This window comes from Meriones unguiculatus, chromosome 18 (genome assembly GCF_030254825.1).
Source record: "Meriones unguiculatus strain TT.TT164.6M chromosome 18, Bangor_MerUng_6.1, whole genome shotgun sequence".
Classification (NCBI taxonomy): domain Eukaryota; kingdom Metazoa; phylum Chordata; class Mammalia; order Rodentia; family Muridae; genus Meriones; species Meriones unguiculatus.
This window is the reverse complement of record NC_083365.1, coordinates 24514280-24528635: the sequence shown is the minus strand read 5'-3', so window position 1 is coordinate 24528635 and position 14356 is coordinate 24514280. Positions and strand designations below refer to the sequence as shown.

At 36.6% G+C, this 14356-nt stretch overlaps 1 protein-coding gene across 3 annotated transcripts in view; it reads left to right on the top strand.

Moving 5' to 3' along the window:
* Positions 1–14356, top strand: part of Spred1 (sprouty related EVH1 domain containing 1) — a 77706-nt gene that overhangs the window by 48153 nt on the left and 15197 nt on the right. For all 3 annotated transcript variants that reach the window (XM_021645662.2, XM_060371550.1, XM_060371551.1), the window contains exons 3-4: positions 6979–7147; positions 8451–8500. In XM_021645662.2, coding sequence (XP_021501337.1) covers positions 6979–7147; positions 8451–8500 — 219 coding nt within the window. The remainder of the gene's footprint in view (positions 1–6978; positions 7148–8450; positions 8501–14356) is intronic.

Here is a 14356-nt window from a genome sequence, read left to right as displayed (position 1 = left end):
TTATCTTTAAGCCATAAGGGTATATTTATTCAATTTTGTTCTTATGTCTGTTACAATTATGAGCTTTTTACCATTCCTGGAGCCTTTTAAAAAGTTCGTTCTGCAATTTTTTTTTCTTAGTAGAACTTTCTGAATAACAATAGATGCTGTTGGTGATTAAGGATCCTTGTTTTCTTTGTGAATGTCTAGACTTCCTCATACATAGAAGTATGATGTTGGGTGTTAACCTGGAGGTATTTATCCTTTACTGTGGACATAGCTCTTCTGTATTTCTTACCTGCATCCAGAACTTGATAACAACTTTTTATGAAGTCTGATTTAGAATGTGCTCATAGATATTTTAATTTTTTGAAGTAAATCTAGATTATTAAATAATGTAAAGAGATCCTGTGTGTATCCTCTTCCTAGTTTTCCCAGTGATAAACATTTTCTAAACTGTATTATTATATTTTGCTAGAATATTCATACAGAAAACCACCTTCAGATTTCTGTTTTATCCTTAGTTGTTTTTATTGTATTTAGATCCATAGAGTTTAAACATAATTAACATTCACAGGCAATACGCAAAACATTTCAGCGACTCCTCCTTCCTGCTGATATTTTATAGCCATATACATTTTCCTCTTAGCCTGACAAGCACCACTTTGTTCTCTGGGTCATTTCTATGGTTTCTCGAATTTCCAAGGTATTATAAAAGTGGACTATGCAACCTTTCAGGATTGTTTGTTTTTGATTCAGCATAACTCATCTTAGGAGTTTGTCCTTTCTGTTTTTAGTATTTTGTAATCTATAAGTAATAAGGTGTTTTGTTGTTTGTCGTTCCCCCTCCCCCAACATTGACTAGTAAAGGTGGGACAACTGGGTTGTTTCTAGCTCGGGCCATTTCATAGATAAGGCTACTATGAGCGTTTGTATTCATTTTACTGTACATTTATTTATTTGTGAACATAAAGTTACTTTTTCTAGGATACATGATCAAAAGTGCATTTGCTAGCTTATGTGCTAGTCATGTGTTTAATGGTGTAAGAAGCTGCCAAACTTACGTTGAAAGTGGCCATGCTGTATTAAATTTGCTCAAAAGGTACCTAAATATTCTCAGCATCCTTGTCAGCATTTCATGGACTCGCCTGTTAATTTAGGTAACTTAGGTTTCTAGTGAAAAGTCATTGTAGGTTTAATTTGCATTTTTGCAGCAGCTAATAGTGTCCTTTCTTGGTGAGGTGTCTTGACTTATGCCCATTTCCTCAGTAGATTGTTTTTTTTCTATTGAATCTTCAGTGTTGATTCTGTAATCTACATATTAGTTCTTTGTGGGAATATGTGCACGTTTTACCCTTTTTATTCTTTAACAGTCTCTTGTAGAGCTTTATATTTTGATAAAGTTCAATTTCTCCTCCTCCTCCTCCTCTTCTTCTAATGGACTGTGGTTTCAGTGTCAAATCCACAAACTCTTCTCTGTCTGGATTCTGAGACTATATCCTGTAATTTGTTCTACAAGTGTTACAGTTTTGTAGTTTATATTTAAATCCGTGGTCCATTTTAGACTAAACTTTAGTTAATGTGATGCTTGAATCAAGATTCTCTGACTTGGGGCAGTACATTTGAGACTATGGTTGTTTGTTTTTCCCTGTAGCATTTGTTGCTCCCTCCTTCCTGTCTTTCTTTACGGTGAGGTAAGTGATTTGCCCAGGTTCTCCTGCTCTGCCAGTCTTCCTGCAGATGCTGTCAGTGGAGTGTCCCACACGACTGCACTGTGCATAAACACGTAGAACAGGGAGTCCTTCCACTCTTGTCTTCTCTTTTCAAGATGACTGTAGGTCCTATAGCCTTTTCCTTTGCTGTAAATTCTAAGTGCTGCTCTTGCCTGTCTCCATGAAGCCTTACAGGGACCTTGACAGGAATTGTACTTACGATGAATCATCTAATCTCTGTTTACATCTCTAAAATCTTAAAATTAAAAAAAAGCTTTATTTATTTTGTACATTTGACATTAAGTTCTTTTGTTTTCTGATTTCCTTATCTGCAAAATTTTTATGTTACACATTTTAAAAACTCTGCCTTGGTTGCCCTCCATAGGCTCCCCGCCCCCACTTTCGTTTTCCTGAAAGCTAGGCCTCTTTGTATGCAGAACATGAATTCCCTTGTGCACTGCCCTACACTCTTATGTGTAGCTATTTCCTTTTTGACTCTTAAAGTTGTCTGATTCTCATGATTTTCTTGATTCATTAAGCATGTAGAAATAGGTGTTTAATTCACTAAAGAACTGGGTTATTTTCTTGAGAGTGCAGTCTGTATGATTCTTGTCAGATGTATTTTTTGTTGTGAGTAAATCTATTGAAATGTCATACATCTTAAAGACCATCTTTCATGCATTCATTTCCATGTGTAGGTTGCAGATGAAACCTTAATGGTCTTGTCCAAATTGACTTTACCATTCCTACTGTGAATCTATTTTCTCACAGTTTAAGAAACAGAAATCAGTGAATGCTTCCTAGTTCTCTGCTCACTTTATCCATTTTAATATGATCCAAGATCCCTGCCTAGAGCATGGCCCCATCCACAGTTGGAATAGATCTCACACAATTACTGTCATCAGGAAAATTCTTCACAGGGCTGGGGATTTAGCTTAGTGGTAGAGTGCTGTAGAGTGCTTGCTAGAGACTCTGGGGAAAAATAAATAAATAAAATTCTCCACAAGCATGCTCAGGGCCTGTTTCCCATGTGACTCTATATTCTATAAAATGGACAGTTAACACTAACTTAGTACTACTCTGATTTCTTTTGTGTTATCTCAGTACCTCAAAGTCAGCTGGACAGTAAGTGGTAGAAATGGAATGGGACCCAACTGGTTTTGAGTACAAGGCCCACCAGCCTAACAAGATACTGTACCAAAATTCTTCCTCACTATCTTTTTTGTCTTTGGATGTGTGAATGTTATGCTTCTGGTTTGTTCTGTTTGTTTGTTTGTTTGTTTGTTTTGTTGTTGTTTTTTACAACTCAACATTGTTACTTTGGACACTTTACAAAAAAAATCATGCTCATTAACTTTATGTGATGAATAATCACCTTTGTCAACCTGGTTTGGAGTCACAAGGAAACACACTTCTGGGACTTTGAGGAATTGTACTTACGATGAATTTAATTGAGGAGCAGGAAAAGTAAACCCAGAATGCGTGCTAAACCATCCTGTAGGCTATGGACCTATACTGAATACGAAAGGATCACATAGCTCCAGTATTCATTTTTATTTCCTTCCTGGCTGTGGAATCAGTATGTATGACCAGCTGCCTCATGCTGCTCTCACCCTGCCTTTCCTGCTATGTTGTGCCTTATTCCTCAGACTGAGTAGCCCACCCCCCCTTTTCAGTTAACTTTTTCAGGCATTTTTGTCACAACAACAAAGTTAGCTAATATGACATCCTTTCCCCACTTTCTTCTAACTCTGCGTGATAACACAGAGACCTTGTTTTTCCTCTTTTCCTTTAATATTGAATTTTAATAAATTAATGGTAGTAGGATATTCTTTATTCCAGAGTTCAATAGTTTTAACAATTAACATCTCTTTAACTTTAACAGAAGAATAGTAATAATACATTTTAATTTTCTAACATGAAGTATTCTTGCTAATGATCAAGAGTTCAAAAAAACAGTAATGTGATTTTAAAACGAGGCATTTTGATTTATTCTTTGTTAACCAGACATATTCTAAATAGGTCAGTCACACATGTATTATATATATATGTATGTGTGTGTGTGTGTGTGTGTGTGTGTGTGTGTGTGTGCAAAGTAGTTTTTTGGGGGTGTGACTGTATGGCTGTGTTGCTGTCTCACTAACTCATTGATGTTCGTGAAGATGTGGAGAGCTGTTGAAGTTCACCCATCTTCCCAAACTACTTAATCCGAGAAAAAAAAATGGGTTTTTAATTCAAAGCAGGTAGAGTTACATTTGAAGCATATGGTTTCTGTCTGTCTGTGCCTGTGACTCTGTCTGTGGTGTGTGTGTGTGTGTGTGTATGTGTGCAGGCACACATCTCAAGACCTATTGTAGAGGTCAGACAACACTCTTGTACTTTGATCTTGTTTGGACAAGTTCTCTGAATAGTTTCGCCATTAAATAGATTCTGCTTGCAGGCCTGAGAGCGTACAGGTATTCTCTTGCCCCTGGGTCCTAGCTCACAGTAGGTGCATTAGGGTCCAGATGTGCACTGCCATGCTCATCTTACACGGGTTCCGGAGATACTCAACTCACGTCCTCACTTGTGCCATAAACGTGTTTACCAACTGAACCACCTCCTGGCCCTGCATTTCAAGCTATACCTACATTTTTGATTGGCAAATTGATAAGCAAATTGCACTATTTATGGTTTTAAAAATATATTTTTAATGATGTGTGGCAGTTGTGTCTAGGATAGTTTTTTTTTTTAAACCGTATACAGTCTTCTCTTACAAAGAAAGGAATAATTGTGAGTTCTCCCCGTCTTCCTTTCTCCCACCTCTTCTCTCTCTGTTAGTTACTTTGAGTAAATATAAAGCATCTTTGTAATTTATAATGTCATTTAAATGGGAATAAATTTGTTGTAATTCAGACATGGAGTCTGAGACTTTTGTAACTGTTGTTTGATTAAAAAAAAAAATGACCTCAGGGCCTACAGTGAAGATTATCAGTGGAGTTTTTGGTGGGTGGCAGTGGTAGTAAATGAGTAACTTTTCCATCCATTGACTGCTCTTAAACTCCCATTAGCTACCGCAATAATAGCCCTTTTCTAAAGGGTAGCTTTCTGTGCGGTATCAGCAAGTTAATTTCTAATATGCAGCTAAACATTAACAAAAAACAAATTGAGTTCTGATTGATAATCAGTTGGTATGTTGCCTTTTTACCCGTTGGTATATTACATGAACTCAGTGGTTGCGTGGCTCTGGGTAGACTCTCTTCTATAAGCATTTTATGTGAGTTCAAAAACTGCATCATTATTATCCATTCCATTCTTCAGTATACTTTCAAGTTCATCTTTAAAACTTTTTCTTTTTTTGTGAATCTCTGAAAAGATACCGTTTGAAAACTAGTGGTGGACAGTAATATAGATTACACTGTAATTTTACCTGAAAGGAAATAATTGGAAAGCACTAATTTTAGAGCACTTAACAGAAGAGCTGTTTCAGTAGTATTTTCAGACATTAAAATGAAGATTTAGCGACATGTTAGATAATAACTGTAATCAAATTCTGTTTTTTGTTCTTCCTGTTTTCAAATAATCCAGTTCAACATTTTCTAAAATACTGCATTTCCTAAGTTTATGAATAAATTACAGTACAAGTATTGTAGTAATTATCACCAGTAGTGTCTTCTTGAGTTTTAGAACTTAATTTGGTTCTTTTTCTATTTCTGACCAAAAAAGAAAAAGAAAAAAGTTGTATAACAAATAGTAAATTAGCATAGAATACCTTTAGCAAAGGACTAAATTAAAAAACAAAAACATTCCTAGAAAGATGTCCATTCTTTTTCATAAAGATAGTCATCAGAAGCAGAAACCTAGAGCTAATTTTATTCCTGGTTTGATGATAAAGATTTAATAATTTCTTTTCATGATGGGACAGAGGCAATGATTAATAACATTTGCATACTTCTGCCTCATCTGATTTCAGTCAAAACAGTGTCTTTGAATATAATATATGAAAAAAGTGAGGAATAGTGCCCCTTGTGCAATCTCCAACATTTAGACAGGCAGGGCAGGGCAAGGACTGCCCTGAGAACACACATGACATGAAGTGAAGCAAAATCAGAAAGGGTGAGTTTTGAGTGTTTTTTTTTTTTTTTTTTTTTTTTTTAGTGTAATTGAACTGGATTGTTTGAAAACAGGAAGAATGAAAAACCGAGTCTGATTACAGTTATTATCTAATTTGATTACGATGTTACATAGAACAGTATTGCCTCCAGAAAGTATTAAAGAGACATTAAATAATAACCTCCTTGGTACAGTTCAGAACAAAATAAACAAAAATGTTGCCTAGGAATGTAGCTCAGCGGTAGACTTCTTGCATAGCACGTGAGGCCATAAATGCAATTCGTAGCACTGCAATAATAGATCAACAGATGAAATAAGACAAAAGTTGTATACATTAGAATGTATAGAGAGGACGTCAAAAATAGATAACTTAAGTAAAAGGGAGAAGGGACTTTTACCTATTATTTTTACTTCCCTGAAACTACTTCAGGGGGTTAAAAAAAAAAAATGAAGCAAAGCTGTATTGTCCCACAAATTACATGAAACTACTATCCATTCATTATAGGATGGGTTTAATATTACTATTGCATTTTCCAAATGAGGAAGCCAGAGCTTTGAAATGTTAGATAACCAGAGCCCTGCATGGTGGCACATGCCTTTAATCCCAGAATTTAGGAGGCAGGGTCTGTGAGACCATCCTTGTCTACGTAGGAAGTTTCAGGACAGTCAGAGCCTACCTACCAGGTGAGATCTCATCTCTAAGGAAAAAAAAAGTTTTATGACCCAGCTACTAAAATGACAGGTGGACACCCGATCTGCTTCTCCAGTGAGTCTTAGGAAATTAGGAAGGGAAGGGCCGGAAAACGTAATTAATGGTAGAGTACTTGTCCAGCAGGCGTAAGGTGCTTGGTTAGAGCGCCATAACCACACGGAAAAGGGGCGGGGGTTAAATTGTCACTGTAACCTCTCTCGTGTCTATTCCCCGGGCCTTCTCAAAAGAAGCATATTCTGGAAATTCTCTGCAGCACTTGGTTTACCCTTTTAGATTGTAGTATAGCCCCCATTCTTTTTACAGCTTGTAGGTCTTTTTGATTACCTCTTAGTCCCTTTATCAAGATGACTTTGTGAAGATGACAGTCAAGACCTCGATTTATTTAAAACTATTCTTTATATTTATAGTCCTCAGTGTTTGTGTAAGAGCTACAGTAGAGGTATTTTTTTATGTTCATTAACTTTGGCACCTGACTTTTTGCAGGTGGTTTTGGAATGTATGCTTAAAAAAGACCTCATCTATAATAAGGTCACTCCCACGTTTCACCACTGGAAGATTGACGACAAGAAGTTTGGCCTTACCTTTCAGAGTCCTGCGGATGCCAGGGCTTTTGATCGAGGCATTCGAAGAGCTATAGAGGATATTTCTCAAGGTAGGCTTTTTGATTATTTTCTGAATATTCATATATTGTATAAATGTAGATATTCTCTTTCTTAAACTTGGACTAAAAACAGTTGCTGTCCCTTAAAAGGTCAGAACACACTTTCCAAGAATAACTAAATCAAACTTGATGACCCTCAGAGTGATCAAACATACCTGTGAGCCCAGTGCTCAGGGACTGAAGCAGGGGCATTGAGAGATCGAGATCTGGGCTATTTAAGCAAGACAGTATGTAAAGGAGCAAGCAGGCAAAAACTAGGGGATACAAGGTAACATTTTAGGAAAAGTTGAAGGAATAAACTTCTTATAAGAAAACCAGATGTGAGCATGGAAATGCTCAGTGCTACGTATGTTTCTTTAGAAACTGAAGCTGATTAACTTGGGCATGCTTTTTAACGCTCCCCAGTTGATTCTAAAGAGGGAATTATTATTCATAGCCACTAAAATTAAAGTGATATATTTCAAATTTTGAATTGGTTTTTAAGCCCATATTTTTACGCCCTTGTAAGAGGAGACTTCTTTTTCTGAGGTGCAGTAAACCGGGCTCACAGTGTTGTGCCAGTTTATGTTGAAGGAGGAAGTGTGTACATGCCTCCCCAGGTTCCTGTCGTCGTCTTCTGCCCGTCTTGTTAAACACTGAATACCGTCATCGTTGGTGCTCTCTTTCTGTGGACCTACTGCATTTCTGTCACTTAGGTTTTTTTTTTTTTTTTTTAATCTCACAGAATAAACTGAACTTTTTATAAAGGTCACATTTCTTTTCACCTCATGCTGCTTCATGCTGGCTATGTGTAGAGTATAAATGCAGTGTATTCTACCATCACACATCATTTTGCATTAATTTATTGTAACTGAAGATACTCTTCAACACCATAAAAGCTTGTACAGACATTGGTATTCACAAGCTTGGGTCTTGACTGACCGTAGTAAATTAAGGCTGACTTCTTTTTTACTTGAGTGACTGAAATGCTTATTCTGAACAGTTGTTTTCTGGGTCAGACAATTTAGAAAAGTTGAATTAATCTTATTTTCATATCACTTAAACAACCAGAGAAGTATAGTGTAGCTAGTCTGTTTAGCTCTAAAAGAAAGTAGGCAGAAATTTGTGAAATGATGGAGATACCTTTTTATTCTAACAGAGGAACAAATGCAAGTGTCTGGTATTTGAATATGTTGTCAGGCAATCAGGAAGTCAATCTCTGATCTTTGTAATGACATAGTCAACTGTTAATACTAATGTATAATGGAAAAACGTATAAATGCTTTGTTTAATTAACTTTGACCTCTTTTCTTAGGGTGCCCAGCATCAAAAAATGAGGCTGAAGGAGGAGAAGATGATTTACAAGTAAGTAGTTAGGCTTGAAAGGAGTTTCAGAACATTAATTTCTGCTGGAGGGCATTAGAATTTATAAATATAATTCACAAATTCAAAGATTCTGTATTTACCTTGGTCCTCCAGATAAATGGAACCACTGTTTTGTATGGAGGTTGCAAATCTGATATCCATCCATAAAGTGGACAGGTGGGCAGGCTGGAAGCTGGGACAAATCCATGCCGCAGCGTTGTGCTGGATTTCCAGACCCCTCATCCTTTCTCTTCAGGACATTATCTCTGTGACCAAGGGAAATCTCCTTTACTTACTGCATATTGATTTAAATGCAGTCATGTCCAAAGCATAATTTGTGGCAGTGTTTCGATGGTGTTTAACTAAAACAACCACACACCATATGTAACTTGGGAAATGGACAAAATTAACCTTATACACACGTACACTACTTCCCAGGTAAGAAAGTCTACAGAAAAAAAGGAATTGCAGATTGTTAGTAGCACATAGATGGTAGGGTGGTAGCCATATACCATCACTCCAGGAAGTCCACAGCCCTGGCTTGTGCAGTGGAAGAACATTCCAGTGAAAAATTAATTTGGCTTAATGGTTCTAAGTTTGTAGAAATTACTTTTGTACATCTATGTTGTCCCCAAATTTCTAACTCAGTTTATGGCATGAAAGCTGTTCTGAGCTGCTGAGTTCTGTGGAGGTCTCTTACATAGTGAACAGTGAAGGTAGCTTCCTTAAGATGAGTAGAAAGGGAGGCCTTCTTTGTAGTTCATGTGTGTGGGTGTTAGCCTGTGTCTGCGCAACACATCCATGCCGTGCTTGAGGAAGCCGGAGAAGAGGGATCACAGATGGTGGTTGTGAGCCTCCATGTAAGTGCTTGGAAAAGGTGCCCTCACACCAGGTCCTCTAGAAGAATGACAGACAGTATCAGTGCTTTGAACCACTGAACCTCTGAGCCAGGCCCAAGAAAGCTTTATTTTAAGTGTCAGTGTCCAGGATTAAAACTGCAAAAGAGAATTCTTAAATACCCTAACGTTGAACATTTTATCTCTGATGTGCCGGAGTTTTAGAGAGTGAATGATTTGGGGGAGGGGTGTGTGTGCAAGAGGGAACATGTGTGACAGCACACAAGTAGAAGTCGGAGACAGTTTTTGGGAGTCAGTCAGTTCTTCCACCGTGTGCATTCCAGGGGTTGAACTCTAGAACTCTTGTCATCAGGCCTGGTGGAAAGTGCTTTGCCCACTGAGCCGTCGTCCTACTGGCCCACGCACTACTTACTTTTTTTTTACAAGTTGTTTCTGGACCATGATTTGTAAGGACAACTAGAGCATAGTTTAAAAGCATAACGTAGATCCCGTTATTTAATTCCTTCAGCCTAGTAGAAGTAAAGACTTCTCAGATTTAAATGAACTCTTAAAAGGATTAAATGTCAGAGCAGAAATCTCCATGTTGAATATTAATTAATTTATTCAACAGATATTAAGATCTCTGCCATTATTGTTAGATACAGGATGGTTTGCTTCCTGTCTTAGCAGTTCGCTGTCTTTACAGTTGCTGGGAAGCACCAGGAAGAACTTACCTTTCTTTTCACCCATCTTTGAATGGTTCTAGAACAGGCTCATCATGTTTAAAATCCTATCTTACTCATGTTTTACTTCTGGTGTCCATTACAGTCCTGATTACAAGCAAAGTTGTTACTTCAGGATTTTTAAAGAAAGATGCTAAATTTAAAGTTGGGACTTTAAAAAAAAATTAGCCACTGCATCCTTTTACTTGGTTTCTTTTCTTAGATTTTGCTGGTAAAACAATTAAGGTTTTTGTGGGGCTTTGTTTTTGTTTTGTTTTTTATTTCCGGTTTGTATTTGTTTCAGTGTCAGTTGTAATGCCTTTTAATCCAGATAAGATGGAACGTTGGCAGTTTGAATTAAGATAGCCTTAGTTGAGATAACCACAAAATGTGCCTCATAACAGGCTTGAGATTGTACAAAGAAAAGGTTTTAGGTGGCTTGTTTCTGGGCAGAAAAAAGGTCCAGCCGGTCAGAAATGAAAAGTCTTAAGTGCTCTTTTCACCGTTGAGAAGCACTCAGTGCTCAGTGTAATCTTTTCTTTTTTTTTAAGTCTAAAATAATCTTCAGACTGTGGAAGATAGATGAATTGTTGATGCACTGATTTAGAAAGATTTTACTTTTAATAAGGCTCTTGTTTCTGAGAGTTCGGTGAGTGTATGGCCTTTAGTTCTGTGAAGTGTCTCCACACACTGCACACAGCCATCACCGTCGTTTAGAACTGCCGCCACAGGGCTCTAAAAGTTCTCCAAAGCTTTTTAGGTTGCATTTTATTATTCATAGTTCACATACATTTTTGTTCAAGGTTTTTTGTTCTTTTTTTTTCAAGATTGATCGGTTTGTTCCTGTGAATTGGTGTACCTGAACGTACACGTGTGTGAGGACTTAGCTACAACTGTACTTACAGATAGTTGTGAACTGCCATAGAACCGGTTGCTGGAATTGAACCCGGGGGAGCAACCATGCTCTCGACTGCTGAGTAGTTTCTCAGCCTTTGTTCAATCAGATCAAAGTGAAGTGTAATCTTGTGCTAGAATCTTAGAAATAGGTTTACCAGGAGGAGATGAGGGAGGGAGGGGGCTGTAATCGGGATATGTGAATAAATTGTAAAAACAAACAAACAGACAACCAATAAAATAAATATTTTTTAACAAGGGTCATATGAAGAGTTATGTAGCCAGCAAGAACTGTGTAGTTATTGCTTAATGTCTCAAAAATAGGTCCATAACCAGTAATCTCTACAAATTTAAAAGTAGCTTTAAGCCAAATTAACTTTTCATTGGAATGTTCTGTTATGTAAGCCAGATTTTTCTGTACTGCTATTTCTTTGCCAGATACTCTGTCTTGACATTTTTATGTTTCCTCCTTATTCTTTCATCCAAATTACCTTCTTGAGGTTGCTTAAGTATAATACTGTATACCAGTGGTGCTTCTAAACAAAACTCTTAGGAAGGTACAGAAGTCAAAACCTAAGGGAAACATGGTGGCTCGCGCCTTTAACATGAGTCCTACACAGCAAGAGGCTGACAGGTCTTCGTGAGTTTAAGGCTAGCCTAGATGACATAGTGAGTTTCAGAACATCCAGGGCTACATATTTAGTGAGACCCTGTCTAAAGGAAAAAGAAAAGGAATTGGGGGTGGGGTGCGAGAGGTATGTGAGGGAATTAGTTTATTCTTAATCATAAAAAACACCCGAGGAGATCTGTTGACCAGAATACTTGATTGTGGTGGAAGAATCTAAAGTGAACTGGACCTAGAAACACTATACAAGAATGTTTGTGATTATGTCAGGATGAAAGAATTATGCAATATTTTTTGTACTTTATAAGGTGACGAAATCTGAGCACATGATTTTTTAACTACTATATGACGTATATAATATATAGTTATATATATATATATTTAAAGTTAAGGTTTTGTTTTGTTGGATAACATCTAGCCACACATTTAAAACTGATTTGTGATAACTTAAAGGGTGAAATTCTTAATCAAGTACAGTGCAGTATATTTCTTTTGTGTCTAAGATAAAGTCGAACCTTGTTGAACAGTTGATTCCCCCCTCCCTCCCCAGTGCATTTCTGTGGAGCGGCAGTTGCTTCCCTTAGCAGGGTGTTTTGGGGATTCTGTTCCTCACCCTCTTCTCACTATTGTGTGCCTGTCTCTTACAGCCTTGGTAGTTGGAACTATAAGTAGGACTTTGAGATAGAAACCAAAAAGTCTTCATGAGAACTGGTGGGTCAGAGTCTGCAGTAAGACCAGTTTGAATCACAGTAAAGTAAGATAGGTATGCAGGGTGCTTTCAGTCACACAGTGGATATTGAGATGAGGAAGTAGACTGGAAAGTGGCTGGGAAGGTTTACGGGTCGAGAGAGTCATTTTATAGACTTAAAGAGTTACTCTGCTTCAGTTGGGAACTCTCAGGCCACGGCGGTACAGTATTGCAGTACATTATGTCAGGTGAAAGGGAAACGACTCATTACGCTTTGTAAAAAGCGACTGGTTCACTTAGAGTATGTTCATATTATATTTTTAAACATGATGATAAGTCAAAACTAAGGGGAAAGCATAATCCCATTTTTTTTTTCCATTTTTTTAAGAAAGAAATTAACAACATAAAAATAATCAAACTTTCCTTCTGGTTCAGAATTGTCCAAAATGTTAGTTTGATTTACATAGCATATAAATAATATGTGCTTTATTATACATTGCATACATAGCACTTTTCAAACACTTGTTTGGTCATTTCTTATGTCCAAGCGATACTTCATTCATTCATTCACATTCATTCATTTATTTATAAACTGGCTGAGGCCCATTTAAGAGTATACTTAAAATTGTTCAACTCACAGAACAGAAATACAGAATTCTACCCAAGTCATCACAGTAATAATGGGTTTATATAACCATTTTGTGTTTGCTCAGATGCCCGTTTTAAGTCAGGCTTATTGTTTTGGATGAAATGTTTTGATGTTTCCTTGCAGTGCTGGGGTTGGAACCCAGGGTGTTACCTGAGCTATACAAGTGATAGTACCCTGAGCTACCCACCCAACTTCAATGTAGAATTCCTATATGACGTCTCCGTTAGGCTATACCTTAGTAAAATACAACCTAATCAAATAAATTGTTAGGAAAGATATAGTTACCTTATTACTATTGCTGCTACAACTCATGCTTATTTCAATTTTTTATCTTCTAAGTATCCCAACTAGATCTAAGGTTGATACTATAACAAATTTATAGTAAAAAGTTGATCATGTAAATTTTATATACTGTATAATTTTACATACTCTTAAAGAGTGAATCAGAATCTCTGAGGTCCTTTCTGTTAACCATTTGTTTTTTACTTTGTCTTATATTCAGTTTGTGGGGATCTGTGTGGTGTATTTTTGAAGGTCTCCAACAGATAAACATGCCTCCTTTTCTGTTTTTCCTTTTTGTTTTCCCCTTTTTAAAAAAATATTTATGGAGTAACAGTGTTTAGCCAACTTCCTTTCAACAATTTAGCATTAATTGTCTTAATATTTTGGGATAACTGTTAGGAAAATTAGGTTTCGATATGAGTTAACTGGTTTTGACGTAGTTGGCTTTACTTGGCAGTAGGTCCTTCTGTATGTTGTAGACTTTAATTGCTTGATTCCTGTTGTGATAACTACTTTTTACTTCAATGGCATCACTCAATAGTACAGTTATTTTGTAATTCAGAAAAGTGAGTTCTGGAGAAATTAATGGAGATTGTGTGGATACAAAGGAAAAGGTAGAATTTATTTCTAAAATTAAAAGATCCTAGTTAGTTTTTGAAATTATTTATTTTAGAAGTAGCGTTAACACACTCTTTAAAACTTACTTAAGAAATGAAGTCTACATGTTGAACCTTTAAATTTGCTAGTATTTAGAATAATTTGGGTAATACTTTGGGCCAGTGAAAGTACTCATTTATTTCTACTTGACTGTCAGATTCTCTTCTCAAGTAGTCACACACCAGTGGAAACAATAGCAAGTAGTATAATCCACACTGAAAAGAAATGGGAAAACCTAGGATTTGCCTTTCACTTATGTAACATTCATTCACTTCTTTTTTGTTTGTGACATTTTGAAATGATGTCTTAAATGACTCATGGAGTGTATTCCCCTACCTAAGCTTGTGGTGATTGATTGTTTAAATGTCTGTAAGCCATCAGCAACTTCATGCTCATATTCCATTCAGCGTGATCATAGATCACTGTGTACTTTTTTTTAAAAATTTTTAATTAGTAAGTTGTTATATTTGTTTGCATTTTCCTGCTGATTTATTCATCTTTCA